The sequence below is a fragment of the Chionomys nivalis genome, chromosome 9 (genome assembly GCF_950005125.1).
Source record: "Chionomys nivalis chromosome 9, mChiNiv1.1, whole genome shotgun sequence".
Taxonomy (NCBI): domain Eukaryota; kingdom Metazoa; phylum Chordata; class Mammalia; order Rodentia; family Cricetidae; genus Chionomys; species Chionomys nivalis.
The window spans coordinates 15,692,463-15,708,067 of NC_080094.1; the positions used below are offsets into that span (position 1 = coordinate 15,692,463).

General features: G+C 47.5%; 1 protein-coding gene across 13 annotated transcripts in view; it reads left to right on the top strand.

Annotated features, from left to right (window-relative positions):
- Positions 1–2,681: 2,681 nt before the first annotated feature.
- The window catches only part of Ptprt (protein tyrosine phosphatase receptor type T), a 1,077,234-nt gene continuing 1,064,310 nt past the window's right edge, over positions 2,682–15,605 (top strand). For all 13 annotated transcript variants that reach the window (XM_057780248.1, XM_057780255.1, XM_057780252.1 and 10 more), the window contains exon 1: positions 2,682–2,942. In XM_057780248.1, coding sequence (XP_057636231.1) covers positions 2,843–2,942 — 100 coding nt within the window. In that variant the 5' untranslated portion in view covers positions 2,682–2,842. The remainder of the gene's footprint in view (positions 2,943–15,605) is intronic.

Here is a 15,605-nt window from a genome sequence, read left to right on the forward strand (position 1 = left end):
GCTTGGTGGACTATCCCCTCCCTCTGCCATTATAGGACACCCTCAAGGCCCCACCCTTCCTTCAGCACTGGTACAGAGTCTACCTTGAGCTAGGGGCCAAGATGAAGGCACACTGTGGCTGGGCAGGCTTATGGAGTCAATTGGCTGCCCATGCAGGAGGTGAGGAGTCGACCCTGGAGCTCTCTGAACCCTGGCCCTCTGAGAAATTGGTTCTAGGAAAATACTTAAAGTACCATTGCCTGGGGGCCCGCTCCTGCCACCCCTTCCTTAAAGCTCCTGTACCCACAGCTCTGTGTGAGGCATCCAGATGCATTTTGGGAACTGTCTTCCTGGGCAGATGAGTGGAGAGATGACCTCTCCCAGGTGGTGCACACAGGGGGCCTTGACAACAGATCTGCTGACCAAATTTCTCAAGGAGAAACTTACATCTGTGGGTGAATTTACCAGGGAAGCGAGGCAGGATGGATCTTCCAGGCAGAGGGCATGGTTGGCCTGGTGTAGCAGTGAGGCTGGATGCCAAAGCTCACCAGTCAGTAGGTGGAGCACAGGGCCTGAGAACCAGAGCAGTGAATGAAACAGCAAGAGGACCCTGGTTTGTGACCCTGCACCTGGGCAAGCAAGATCTGGTGCTTGACCCAGGTCATGTTCCATTAGTCTGCCACCAAGAAATGGGATTATTTTCCTTGGGGGTCATGTGACCCCCATTCAGACTTTGGAACCTTGGCTGTAGTACTATAATTTCCTGCAGGGTAGACTCAGGCAGGCGAGGGAGGGCGTGTGCCTGGAAGAGGTCCTGAGAACTGCTATTTTCTACTAGAATGTCCACGAGAGAAATGAGTTGGCAGAATCCCAAGAGAGCAGGGACAAGTTATAGGCATGACACCAAACTATCTAGTGGCTTAGAGACCGCCTCCATATCTTCTGGGTCAGTCTCTGCCATCAGCCAGGACTGAATGGAGTCCGGTTTCTTTCCAGAGGCTGCATTGTAATTCATCCACCTAAGGCTAGGCCTCCACAGAGGTTGGGTGAATCAAACAGTTGGTGGTTTAGCTCTGGGCAGAAGGGATTGTCCTTCCCATTGTTTCCAGGGGCCAAGCATCCTGTGGTAGGAGAGATTAGCAAAGGCTGTGGTACCCAGTCATGTGCACTATCAATATTAGCAAAAATTTTAGGGATCTCCAAGGAGGATTGCAAAAGGTCTAATTCCTAGGCTCCCCGGCACAGACAGACCACATACCCCTTTCCCTGGAGTGAGGGGCTGAGAAGCAGGATTTAGGGTGAGGGAAGTGGATTCTCGCCCTTGGGAGAGTGCTTTGACCAGGCAAGTGAGGGAGCTGGTCATTGGATGGGTTAATATCTTCAGGGAAGTGATGGCTGGGGGAGGTGGGGGTAGGTAGTTCTGAGCCAGGGGGAAGCCTTTGCCTGGAATTACAAGTGTGGGCCAGGAGACATAAATGGGCTCATGTTCAATAAAATTGTCTTCCTAGGCAGACGTGGGTACCAGTGAGGCTCTGTGCACGTTCACTCCCAAAGTCACTCCATTCCAGAGCCCCTGGAAGTTGAATGTAGCCAGGAAGGGACCCCAAAAGTGGGGACTATGGGTTGGAGTCCATCTCACAGCTCCCTCTTGTGATTGGGATGCAAGGGAGTGGAGGGGAAGGGAGGCTTTGGACAAGTAGCAAAGTCCTTACAAAGTGGGAGTCCCTTCAGCACCTCTGGGTGTCCTCCTGGCTTTTAGATACAAGACTCACATCCTCACCCTGGTGGCAGTCTCTTCCATGGGATCCCTGAGCCCGGGCCTGAGGGCTGTGACAGGCACTGCCCTATGATCTATGGCTTTAGGTTTTCAGCCCCAACCAGGTCTTTGTTCAGACAAGGACAAAAAAGGGAAAAGCTCTATGGTTCCATTTCTTAAGAAAGGAAGACTAGGGGAGGCAGCTAGAGAAGGGCATGATGTCCCCACATCTGTGTGTGGGTGGCACGGGGTTAGGGACAAGAGAAAGAGATGCTGTGGTTACGGTGGGGTGTGTTGGACTGCTGACTAGATGATAGGGAAGAGGAAGGAGAGGGAGGGAAAGGGAGAAAGGGAAAGAGAAGCAGAGAGAATATGAATATAAGGGAGAATCTCAGGGTGTGCCAGAGACCCTTCAACAGCGGTCCCCAGCTTTGCCAAGAAGCACCCCCTCCCGAAATTCACAGCCCCGCTGCATCCAGAGTTGACCAGCCACTCCCTTCCCCTCCATCTCTCACTGTACCCCCCACCCCTGTCACCTGTTCCCTCACCCCTACTTCAAAGGCTGTTCCAGGTTTCTCTCCTCCCCCATCGCCTCGTACCTGCGCCCCCGCAGGGTAGCCTGTAGACGTTGCTTGGCTGGGCGGCCTGGCGTGGGGGCAAAGCGGCGAGTACCCCGCGGATCCTGTGGGTTTCAAGAGGGATGTGTGTATGCGCGTGACTGTACGAACGGCCCTGAGTCGGCCAGCCCGGGAGAGGGTGCGTGGGGGAGTCCGCGAGTGGCAGCCGCGGGCGTGCGCGCGAGGGTGTGTGTGCGCGGCCGAGGCGGAGCGCCCGGGCGGGCGGCGGCGACGGCGGCGGCGTTAGGACTCGGGGGACACCGCCCCCCGGCCCCCGCGTCCCGCCCCCGCCCAGCCTCGCGCCTCAGTTCGCGCGGCGCCTGGGCTCGGAGTGCAGCAGCGCTGGCTCCTGCAGACAGAGCTGAGCCAGCCCGGGGAGCCCAGCGGCGCGCACTGCCTGCAGCCGCGCCGGCGATGCGGGGCCACCCCGTGCCCGCTCGAGTCCCGGCCCCGGCGCCCGCGGGAAGGGGCTGAGCTGCTCGCCGTCCGGATGGGGAGCCTCGGCGCGCTTGCCCTCTGCCTGCTCCGGCTCCTACTCCTGGGGCTGCAGCGGTCGCCGCTGCCCGGCGCCCGAGCGCAGAGCGCCGCAGGTGAGTGCGACCGCCCGGCTCCCCTCGGGCCCCGCGCCCTTCCCTGCAGCTTCTGAGGAGAAAGTTGGGTACGACGGGCAGGAGAGGCTGGGGCCGAGTGGCCCGAGTCCGGTCCCAGCCTCCGGACGCATTTGCTTCGTCCAGGCGTGCCAGGTCCTTCGCCAGTTCCCCCTGGTCCCCTTGTCGCCTTACTTTCCTGCCTCTCTCCCCCAGCCCCGGGCGGGAGTAACTTTCCGCGGTTGTTGCGAATATTTCCACTTGCTGCCTCCCACTTGTCGGAACCTGTCACTCGAGTGTTTTGGGGCGGCGGGATGAGGCGCCGCTTCTCTCCCGGCGGGGAGCACTGTCACCCCGGCAGCTTCTCGGGCTGCTCGCGCTCTTGGAGTGGGGAACACAGTTCCCTAGCAGGCCCAGGCTGCCAGGGCGGTGGCTTTTTCTTTCTCCTCAGAGACACTGAAGAGCATCCAGTCTTGTTCTAAACGCGCTGCTCCCCTTAGCCTGTCCTTAGCAGCTGGAGGCTCCCATGGGAGTCTTTCTGTGAGTGACCCGCACAGCAAAGCCCCATTCACCGTGTGGCGCTATCCAGAGTAATGGGTTACCTTACTAAGGTCCTTTAAGTCGAGTGACTTTGATCAGTGAGCTAATGGGCTTCTGAAAACTTCAGGACACTGTGTTTTGGTTTGCCCACAGGCAGGCAGCTAGTTCCCTAGAGTGTTTCCGGTGTCTTCCTAGTGGTGAGGTAAGCTGAGAAGATCAGTACCGAGGGTCTATCTAATCACTAAAACTCCACTGGTAGGGCTCCACACCGGAGTCCCCCAAAGAGGGAAGGAGAGGTGGGGAGGCGATGTAGGCATACCTCCGAGTTCAAAATCACCTCGAAGTTTCTTAGCACCTTTGGTTTCGAAAGGACCACATTAAGCTGCTGTTGCAGGGTTGGGGGGCAGGTTGAGGCAAGTCCTCCGGACTTAGGAAAGAGCTCCTTTTGGATTGCTAAGCAACAGCTGTGCTCACATAAGAAATCAGGGGAGGAAGAAAGAGAAAGGAAAGACAGAGAACCTGCTGGAAGTGAAGGTCTTTAAACTGGCTACGTTTGAAATAAGACCTTCCGGAGCGATGCTCCGTTGGAAATGTCTTAGGCTTTCTTCCCCGGCTCGATGCTAAAATGGAAACTGGACACAGGATGTTTGGGAAAGGACGGATTGTTTCCGTGCCAGGGAAGTTGGTTGAGGAAAACTCTCTTTTTAAGGCGTGTGATGCTTAGAGACTAGGACAACAAGAGAGAGAAGAGAGGCAGCAGCAGCACCATTCTGAAGATGCTGCACAGCTCCTTTCCCTCGCTTTGGGGTCTGCCTTAGGTGTGCTGTGTTAGGGAGGTGGCAGAAGGATGCTTGGGGCAGTCCTGAGGACCCGGGTATGATTTTATGATTCTGATTAAAGTATTCTCCAAGGCTTGGCTGGCCAACCGCACGAGTACTCACGTTCCCGCAGCAGGAACCGAATCGAAAACATTCCACCACGAGTCTCAGACCTTTTTTGGGTTAGCAGCTGTAAACCCAGAACCGGCTCCAGAAAGCAGTCCAGGGCTGAATGGGCGCCCGTTCCTCATGCTCCCGCAAGGTGGCGCTCGCCCACAGCTGTTAAATGCAAATCGAGCTGCTTTCATCTCAGGGACAGAACTTCGGTTCAATTTTTAAATGAGTAATGTGTTTATTCAGCAGCCTTTTGTTAAAACATTTAGGGAAGTGTGAGGAGGAAGCACCTTTTCTTTGTTTGCTGTTAGGAACACAGGGGGAAGGAAAGCAATCGTGGAGTACAGTTTGGGAAGAAATTGACTGTGAAGGCGCCATATGTTTCCTTTGGTTCTACCTGGGCCCATAGCTTTTGCAAAGCCACAATAGCATATATTTAGCAAGCGGCTGCGCTGTTCCCGGGCTCCTTAAAGGAGTGGGATTAGCTTGTCTTGGTGACTTGGTGCGTTCTAAGCCCCGCTCATTTATGGAAATGGGGATCTTTTTTCTATACAAGTCTCATCCTCTCTCTACGATAATGCTAACTAGATCGTTTTAAACTAGATTCTTCCCGGGTTTTCCTTATGAACATCTGTAATTCTCCATGCGTTGTTTTGCAACTGTTGACCTGTAAGAACAGACTTATCTTCTTGTTTTATTCCTCGTTGTAGTATTGTTGGAATCCAAATTCGCTATGATTATAACTTAGGTCTCTTTTGAAGCATCTTATTTTCAACTTTCGGCAAGTCTGAGTAAATAATGCATTTTAAAACCCAGTAGCGTGTTCTCCATATTCCTTTGATCTGAAGATCCCCGGTCTCGAAAGCAATTTCCATTTGTAAGCTTACATCTAGGACACAGAGGGATGATGGGTTTTGCTGTGACTGTTGGTCACAGTGTCCAAAAGCCAGAGTCGGAAGCTGTCATCAAAGGCAATTTACTCCTTCCTCACGCTGATATGTTTCATGAGCCACCACTATTTTATTATTTTATTTTTTTGGTGAGGGATGATAGTAAAAGAAAAAGTATTATAATAATAGTCAGGAAACAGCAAACCCGATTTGGCATGATTAAGTAAACAGATAAGGGGATAATTAGTCTATTTATTATCAGTATTGCGAGTTAAACCCAGATCTTAAAGGGGACTGACTCACGGTGGCAGTTGTAAGCAATGTAGTCATTTAACTCGATAATTGCTGCCAGACACCTCTGGGGAACCGTTTTTTCAGTACAGTTGAATTTTACTTTCTGTTCTGGATTGCTTGATTCGTTTCCTAGTAAAAGAACAATTAATGTGAAAACCTGGCTTTGATTCTGTTCCGCCAACAACAGCAAACACGAAATAAATGCAGACCAGCTTACAGCCTGTATCCTTCTCTTCCATTTCACTTCCTTCTTGTTTGTTCTAAGCAGTTTCCACAGGCTTCACACTGCCAGCTGAGACGGTGTCGCCCTGGTAGTGTAACTGTCACCTTTCAGAGCCACGATCAGAGGACATCACAGCATCATTCTTTCAGGCACGGGATACTCCCATGACTCTCTGACTGCGTGTTGCTGTGGAAACAAGAGCATTGCTATGTCGGCAGTGGTCCTTGATAAATATTTATCGATGATGATGAAGAGATGGCAGGGTCCCGAAGCAGCCAGCATGGGGAAGGGGGGTTGTGTTTGGGAGGCGATGGGACCTGGGGGAAAGAGTGAGGGTTGGCGCCTGACATCCTTGGTTGGAATCCCACTTCTGCCTTTTGAGCTAGCAGTGCCAGATTGGACAGGTTGTTTATCTTCTCAAACCTCCAGCTTCTTATCTGCAAAGTATGGGTAATTAGAGCTGCCTCGCTGGATCTTGTGAGGACCAAGTGTGGAGATGCATGAAGAGCAAGGGAAGAGTGGGTTCTCCTTCCAGAATGGGAGCTGAGTCCATTACTCTCCCTTGGCATTGGTGTGGGGTTCTGTTTGTGCCCAAGTTGGACTGGGATGCTTCTGCCAAGCTAAATGAAGCTCGACATGGAGGTGGCTGGATTTTCGTGATGCTTTTGAGTTTTCCTTCCTTTTATTCATTCTTTTAAAGGGGGTGGGCTCCCGTATTCCCTGCTACTGTTTTCAGAAAGAGATTGCAAATGGAAATTTCCAGCAGAGGACACTAGCCACTTTGGTTGTCCCAAGGTTTGTGAAAGAAATGTTCAGTGTTAAGCATGTTTTGGCCTTTAATTGGCATCAGTTTAAAACTCCAGCTGGTTGTTAGGCTAACGTATATGGCTGTGTCACTGTTCCCCTCATCACCTTCACACACACGTCCCTCCTTTGTGGTCAGGCTCTGCCCTGCCTCTGTTCTTATCTTCTGTCAGCCCTGGAAATAAAGTGCCTGGCGCTTGGTGGGCCAGTGGGGGAAAGACAGTTTGTGAAGCTGATAAGTACGCAAAGGCTAAGAAAACATATAGTAGGCTGTGGCATTGCAAGAAGCAAATAATAATAATAATAAAAAAGCTATGGAAACAAGCCCTGTTCAACAGGTGTTATGAGATTTGCAAACTCGTAACAGAGTCAGGTTTAGAAGCCAGTGCTGTGTGAATATGAGAAAGCAGTTAGGGCATCTTATGGTATCTGTAAGAGGGGGTGGGGGAGGGCTTTGAAAGGATTAATAACAATAAGATGTAGTTGAAAGGGACAGCAGTAAACTCTGATTTGTTGCATTGGGTTCAGGTGAGTCGGGGTGACTAGGTAGGGGTCATAGAACTTGCAAGAGCATGCTGAGTGCTTTTATTTACGAGAGAGAGAGAGAGAGAGAGAGAGAGAGAGAGAGAGAGAGAGAGAGAGAGAGAGAGAGAGGAGGGTAGAATTTATTTATTGCCTATGGATAAGAGTTTCATGTCATAAAGAAAATGCAAAGGGTCAAGTGGGATTCTGGACACAGATCCCCCCTGCAGGGGACCTATCTCAAATCTATTGGTATAACTAGAGCATAGAGATGGAAGGGAGCAATGTGTGTAATAAATAATGACCGCTAGGGCCTGTGTTGCCCCCAGTTTTCAGTGTGGTGTCATTTGGCTTTCCCTATGAGCATACACAGGAGGGTTGCTCAGGAACCCCATCGGATCCATCTCCGGTGAGTCACTAATAAATGCTCACAGGCCTGCAGGGTTGTGGACTGGATGTTTCCCACACCAGAGTGCTGAAAGCAGTGTGTCTCACTTGCACATCCAGCCACTGCACATGAGTGGAGTGTGTGCACAGGCCTTTGTACTTCTTGACCATTCGCCTTAAATTGTTTTATTGGGTGCTGGAGGGAATGAAAAGCAGTAAAAGCATTTTGGTGATGAGTTTGGCTTTTTCTTTAAAACGTTAAACCTGCACCTGCCATAGGATGACGCTCCCACACTTTTAGGATGAAAATATGTCCAGAGAAAGATGGGACCGTGCATGCTCACCGGAGGTATTATTCATAGTCACCCCACATGGAAAGTAACCCATGTGACTGGTGAATCCATGGAATCAGGTATTGCTACTAATAAAAGGGAACCAATTTCAGATAGATGCTAGGACATATATCAGAAATTGTACGCCAAGTTAAAGTGTCTAGATGTCTTTCATATTGTATGAGAGGCTCAAAAAAAGGCAAACCCATGGAGACAGAGAACATTGGTTGCCCAGGTTGGGCGCGGGGAAGGATATCTAGCAAGTCGATGTGAGAGAAGTTTTTGGAAAGGTGGAAATACGTGACCACTGGGAGGTGGCCGTGGTTGTTCAACTCTAGGAACTGGCGGAAGATGTTAGTATATTATACTTACAGTGGACAGAATGTTGTAGAATAAAATCGTTAAGCCGGGAGCTTTCCATTTTGTCTAAATGTGTAGTGTGACCTTGAGGAGCCATTTCTCTGCTTCCACATCTGTAAAATGGGAAAGACACTGGGTGCCCAAGGGGATGATGGCCTTGGTGTGACTTACCTCTTAGGAGTTTTCAAAACACACTGCTGCACGGGCTATTTGCAAGGCTGTCCCTTTTATCCTCTCTAATCTGTGAGTCAAATCCCTGAACTAGTTGCCTCCCCACTCATTGCTTTGGCAACAGTTGAAATAGTTAAAGCAATCAAGTTTTGGCAAAGAACCCGAACGATTAGATGGCTCCATGCATTGTAGGGTAGTGAAGGTTGAAGCAGCCTCTTTGAACACTGCTTGGCACTGCCAACCGACAATGAGGATGCTGGTCCTTTGTAGGTGTTGTGGTTTGGTGGTGGGATATGGGTGGCCAATGGGGGATAATCATTCAGGACCTTCTTTCCGTACTGAGCCAAGGATACGGCCGTTTAGCAGAAGTGTATATACTCACCAGATAAGGACAGGTGTAGTGCTTTTTGGCCCCTGGGTTTCCAGCCAAGATAAACAGCTACAGAGTGGAGAAAGCAAGCTCCACATTGATTTTCTGCCTGTCTTTTTTAGGGGCTTCCATCAACTCTCTGAAAGAATGGTCTCTCTCTCTCTCTCTCTCTCTCTCTCTCTCTCTCTCTCTCTCTCTCTCTCTCTCTCTCTCTCTCTCTCTTCTAGGGATCAAACCCAGGGCCTTGCACATGCTAGGCAAGTGATCCCTCTCTGAACTACATCCCCAACCCCTGGTTTTGGATATAGGGTCTGGCTCTACAGCCCAAGCGGTAGACCTTCCTCTTCTGCATCCACCACGCTTGATTCGTATGCCGATCTGAAATCAGTCTTGGCCTTTTTGCCATTGTGAACTCACCTCTGGCAGGATAGGGGGCTCATCCTCAGCTCTTGCTTCATAAAATCCTTCAAGCTGGTTTCCCAGAACAGCCCAGCTTCCGTCTCCCTCCTCTTTGGTTCCCTTGGGTCTGAAAATGGTCATGAGAACAGAACTTGTTTTTGTGAGTCATTGGTCTTGCATGGCAGATGGTGGTGGATTCGTCTCAGGTGTGCCATTCATTTTTCTCTCCATTACTGAGCAAAGATGAATAAGTGAATTCATAAACAAACCCATATCAGCAAACAGAAAAAAAATTAAAAAGTACCTGATGTTGGATGGTCTTGACTTCCTCAACTGACAATAACGATGGCCTTTTCTGCTTACATGACCACAGTTTGGGCAAGGAATCTTTTCCAGACCGCATCTTTTCTCACGATCTGCAGACATATTTGACAGTCCTTATTTTTTTGTGACGGTAGGCTGGGTCTCAGGTTCACTTCTCGGTAGTGTGACTCTGGGTGTTGTTTAAAGAGTCCTGAAGACATCAAAACATGGGATGCACATTTGCGATTTTTGTTTGAACTCTAGCCTAGAACAAGATAAAACAGACAGACATCTGGTAAAGTCAGGCATCGAGAAGAAAGACATCTAAACAACATATACCCACAATCATTTATCTCTTGGATTTTATAAAGTTGGTTTAAATGTGAGAACTTATTAATCTAATTAAAATGTTTGTCACATTGTCACACTCTGTGCTTAAATTAGTATAGCCTAGAAATTGATGCCCCAGCTTCTTTTTTCTTTAGGCATCTAGGAACCAGCCCCTCCATGCTTGAGTCTGGTGCTGGGGACCTCTGCCAGTGTTCACTGGGTGCCAAAACTTTCAGGAAAGAAGGAAAACTCTTAAGTCTCACCCTAAGAGGGAACTGTATTATTCGATGCTGCAAACCAGGCCGGGTTTGTTGTCTTCCATTTCTTTATGCAACAAGAATCTGTGTGCATGGCTGCGTCCTCTGGTCTGAGCCTCTCAGTGGATTCAGTCGAGGTGTCAGTGAGGGCTTCTGGGATTGAACTTCCGTGGAAGAGGCTCTGCTTCCTGGGTTTCTCAGAAGGTTGCTGTGAGATTGAGCCACTACCTGGCAACCTCGGTTTCTCGTGTGCTAGAGGCTGCACTCCGGCCCTTCTCATGTTGGCCTCTCTCGGCATGGGACAGCTCACAGCTCGGCAGCTGGCTTGGGCAGATTGATTAAGAGGCTAGGGCAGGAGAGCGCCTCAGCAAGGTGGAAGCTACAGTCTTTTGTAACCTAATTTTGAAAGTGACATCCCGTTACTTTTACTGCGTTCCTTTGAAAGAGGCAAGAAACTGGGTCCAGCCTACACTCAAGGAGAGAAAATTGCACAAAGGAGTTGGATTAGTCAGGTCCCTCCAAAGACAGAGAGCCAATAGAATGTACTATGTATAATATATGGTATATATATTATATATATGATAGGCTCTCTCTATTCACATTTATCCTGTATATGTTTACTTACATATGTTTATTTTATAATGATATATTATCAACTATATAGTCATATTTAATTAAATTATCTAAAAATTAATTGTGACATTATTATACTATACTAAAATTGTATTAATATCAGTAACTACTATTTCATATAACATAATTACAATTGTTATTACTATACATCATACTATAATATATCCTATATATATATATATATACATATACAGATATTATTTGGAGATTTAGCATAGGAATTGGCTCATGTTGTTATGGAGACTGGCAGGTGTCACTTGTTATCTTCAAGCTGGAGAGCAGGAAATGACTCCAGATAAGGCGTGTTCTCAGCTGCCTTGAGATTTGTGTCTCAGGAGTTGCTTGGCTAGCCTTCCCTTTGGGATGCTGGAATTTTAGAGCAATTTCTTGTTGCTTTCCTGTTTTCTTCATCCCTTCTAACTCTGGCTGTAGAAGGTAGAGATGCTCCTTCTCTTATGGCTTCTATGATGTCTAGGTTAAGGATGTGGCATGCGGTTACACGAAGCCTGTACAACTGTCCCTGCCACACCTTCGTCAAGGGTGCTGCCCTGCTCTGCCGTATCAATGTTGAGCCATTTCATGTCTAATCCTTTCCCCATTTTGTTGAGCTCTGACTGCCTTAGCTGTTAACTTGTTCCGTCTACCTTTCTTCTGTTTGATGTGTGTTTATCATCTCTTTAATTTTACCTCTTGTGACAGGGAATGTGTGAGTGGTTGTGTGGGGGAAGACACCAGGCCAAGATTAGACTTGTCTCACACCAGAGTGGGGTGGGGGTGGGAAGGGTGACCAGTTATCTTCCTGAAGCTTCGAGCCCTCGAGAAGTTAGGCATGTTGCCAGCTGTCGCCCCACATCTCAGCTGGCTCTGCTTCAGGATGGTTATCGTTCCCTAAACAAAATTGTGTGGAACAAAGCAGGGGCCAGCTCTCTGGAGCTTTCATTGCGTTGTCTTGAGGCTGCTTTAATTAGGTTTACTCGGGAACTATGGAACCTACTAGAGGTGAGGGAATGGAGAGCTTTTAACTCTTGAGATGCACAGCTTAGCAGTGCAAAAACCCTTAACTGCATCTACGTATGGAACTACTCTTTGCTCCAAACACAAGTCATATATACATATACGTATATGCATACATAAATATATATGACACACATGTATATGTATACATATGTGTGCGTATGTGTGTGCACACATGCATGTATGTGTGTGTGTGCATCTGATAGTCTTCCCAATGTGACTTTTACATTTTCTACTCAGAAGGTATCTATCCCTAGTAGCAAAGTAGCGTTTCTGGACTTGACCTCCTAGACACCGTTTCTGATGGTAGAATGCCACTAATTTGAACAAACTCCATAGCTTCATGGTCACCACTGCCTATAAAAACTGTACATGTATTTTAAAATGTTCATTAGTTGAAAACTGTAACCTGAGTCATTTTTAAGGAGAACTAGATGAATTCAAGTTTCTTGTTGTTATTGTCTTTACCTTCCTGTGTATAAAGAACACTTGGCATATATTTCAATCCTCTTGTGTATAGTCTCCATATTGCTATTGCGGATGCGTTTCTCAGTTCTGTTTGTTTCCTCTCACCTGGAAAACCTTGACAGCTGTCATTTATCCCGGAAGAAATGCTGGTCATCTGATCCTTCTGGGGCTCTAGGGTCCTGGTTACCGCCTCCTTCCACGGTTACCTTTCCAGATGTTTACCCATCTTTATGACCCATGGGTTTGTGGCTTCAGCCTCAGACATCTCTTTGAGGGCTTTAGCTTTCTTGAAGATCCTTTCTTCCAGTCCTTGCTTTATCTCTCTTAGCAGAGTCTAGGAACTTTGCCTTGGGCTCATTGCTTTAGGCTCAGACGTTTTATTTTTTAAGCCATGCTAGGCCCAGTGGTTAGATTGAGGAGAGCAGATAAACTTCATGAGACTCAGCTTCTCCTATGACATTTCTCATGCTTTAGACAGGTTATCTCATTGATTCCTGCTTTGGCACAGCGATTCTTGATGGGCATCTGGGTATTAGGGTGTGCCCTTTGTTGTTGTCATGCCAGTGGCGTGTTTGTAGAGCTGTTTCACCAAGTCTGTGTACTTGTTACCAAAATTTCTACCAGTTCTTTATTAAGTTCCAAAGCATATTTTCTTGAAAGTAAGGTGCCCACTGAGGCTGGGAGAGGTGAAGTCTATTTTGGTCTGGCCTTTTCTGGTGTGCATAGCTATGCATGACATCAACACAGAATCAGTCTTTCTTATATAGTAGCTGCAGCCAGTGTTTAGCTATACCATTGCTTTTCTTCTCCTTCTTTCCTCCCTCCCTCCCTCCCTCCCTCCCTCCCTCCCTCCCTCCCTCCCTCCCTCCCTCTCTTCTTTCTTTCTTTTCTTTTCTTTTTGAGACAGGGTTTCTCTGTGTAGCCCAGACTGTCTTAAAACTAGCTCTGTAGACCAGGCTGGCTTCAAACACCCAGAGATCCACCTGCCTCTGCCTCCCCCAGAGTCCTGGGATTAAAGGTGTGCGCCACTACCACCCAGATGCCATTGTCTTTTTACAGCAGCATCTTGGGTGATTTCATGGCAATAATTTGAGCATTTACTTAAGCAATATTATAGACAATAGGCTCTTCTTGTTTATGGACTAAACTCAGCATCTAAAAGGCCGCATCCTCCCCTGTGGGCAGAAAACAGAGCTTATCTTAGGGGTGAAACAATAAGATAAGTAGTAATTATTGAAGTGTGTTACAGTAATTCAAGTACTAGAAGCAGATAGCTGGCTTTACCTCTTAGAAGAAACGGGGAAGAAATGGAAGTAGGATACTGGCTAAGGGCATTTTGGATTTGTCTGTAATATTATTTCTTTCTGAAAAGGAAAATGTATTCAAAATAGATTTGTTAAAAACAAGTTGATAATTTTTGATAGGGAAGAAGATAGGTGTTAATTACACTTTTCTTTATAGTAGCTCAAGACTGAAATTAGCCTCGTAAGAGGTAATACTGGGGAGTGGCTGGCTGGAGAGATGGCTTGGTGGGCAAGTGGATTTGCTGCTCTTGCAGGGGACCCCGTTTTGGTTCCCCCAAACCTTCTCCAGGCAGTTCACAACCTCCTGTAACTCCAATTCCAGAGGATCTGATGCCCTCTTCTGGCCTGCACAGGCACTGCATGCACGTGCGCATGCTAACACCCAGTCATATACACTGACTCAGGATTAAAAATGTATCTTAACTGACGCCTGTGGATTTTAAGATTTGTTTGTAATGACAGTTGTTAAAGGTTTAGAATACATTTACTGTTTTCTCCTGTCATCTTTTCAAAAATCGATTTGGATTTTGTTTCCTATGTAGAAAGCCTCATTTTCGGGTTGTAATGATGATTTCCCGGGAGGCAGGGGGAGTGTGTTCCAGTATTGCCACATCAGCTCAGGAGAGGTAGAGCCTGTTGTAGGTACATGGAGACAGTTGAGTATGAGTTCATGGTGGTCTGTGGGGAGCTTATGAGGTGCAACAGCTGTCCTCTCTATATACCCACTTCTCTCTTGGGACCTCCGTGGAACAGATGCCATCACTGTTGAGATGTAGCAGATGGGACAGTGTTTGGCTCTGGGATCATACGGGTCCTAATAAAGCTTTTTGACTCAGTCTCCTTGGTGTTTGAGGATGCTGTAAAACTGGGCAGCTTTTGCATCTGTTAATGACCTCGTGACTTCTATGTTTGTTTCTTTTTGTTCTCCCTCCCTCTCTCTCTCTTGTGTGTGTGCAAATGCATGTATGCATGCATATGTGTGTATGTGGACACACATATATGGAGGGTAGTGTGTGTATGTATTTTGACACACACATGTGGAGGTTAGTGCATGCATGTGTGTGTGTGTAAGTACATGTGTGTATGTATATGTGTGTATGTAGACACACACATGTGGAGGATAGTGTGTGTATATTCTTGGACACACACATGTGGAGGCTAGTGCATACGTGTGTGTGTGTGTAAGTGAATGTGTGTATGTATATGTGTGTATGTAGACACACATGTGGAGGGTAGTGTGTGTATGTGTGTATATTCTCGGACACACACATGTAGAGGCTAGTGTATGCATGCATGCATGTGTGTGTATGTGTGTGTGTGTGTGTGTGTAGGCTACAGGTCAATGTTGAATTTCTTCCCAAGTCGCTCTCCACCTTATTTATTGACCCAGCATCTCTCCTTCAACCTGTACTGAAGAGATTTGGCTAGACTGACCAGGAAGCTCCAGAGATCTGCCCATCTCTACCACAACTCCCTCAATGTTGGGGTTACAGATGCACACCATTGCACCTGGATTTATTTTCTTAAGGTAGGTGCTAAGGATCCGAACTACAGTCTTTATGCTTGTGTAGCAAGCACTTTAACAATTGAACCATCACCCTGGCTCCCTTCTGGGTTTTTATGACTTATTTTGGAGAAAGGATTCCATTTTGTAGCTTAGACAAACCTAGAACTCACCATGTAGTCCTCCCGCCTCTGCCTCCCAGGTGCTGAAATTAAAAATGTGAGCTACTATGTCTGGCTTAACTTCCATGTTTAAATTTCCTTTAAAATTTTATTTTCTCTGTGTGTGAATATTTCTGCTTGTATGTATGTCTGTGCACCCCTTTTGTGCTGTGCCATAAAGATGAAAAGAGGCTGTTGACTCCCCTGAAACTAGAGCCTCAAATGGTTGGGAGCCTCCATGTGGGTGCTGGAACCCAGCCCAGGTCCTCTGGATGATCAGCAGTTCTCTTAACTGCAGAGGCATCACCCGAACCCCTCGAATTCCATGTACTTAGAAAAAACTTTGTCATGAAAATAGAATCACTTAAAGTCTTTGATGGAAGTATATTTCAAAAACTATCTTTTTTTCTATTGAACCATTTAGTTCTTTGTTACCATCCATTTTTCCCTGAAAGAGAACGAGTTATG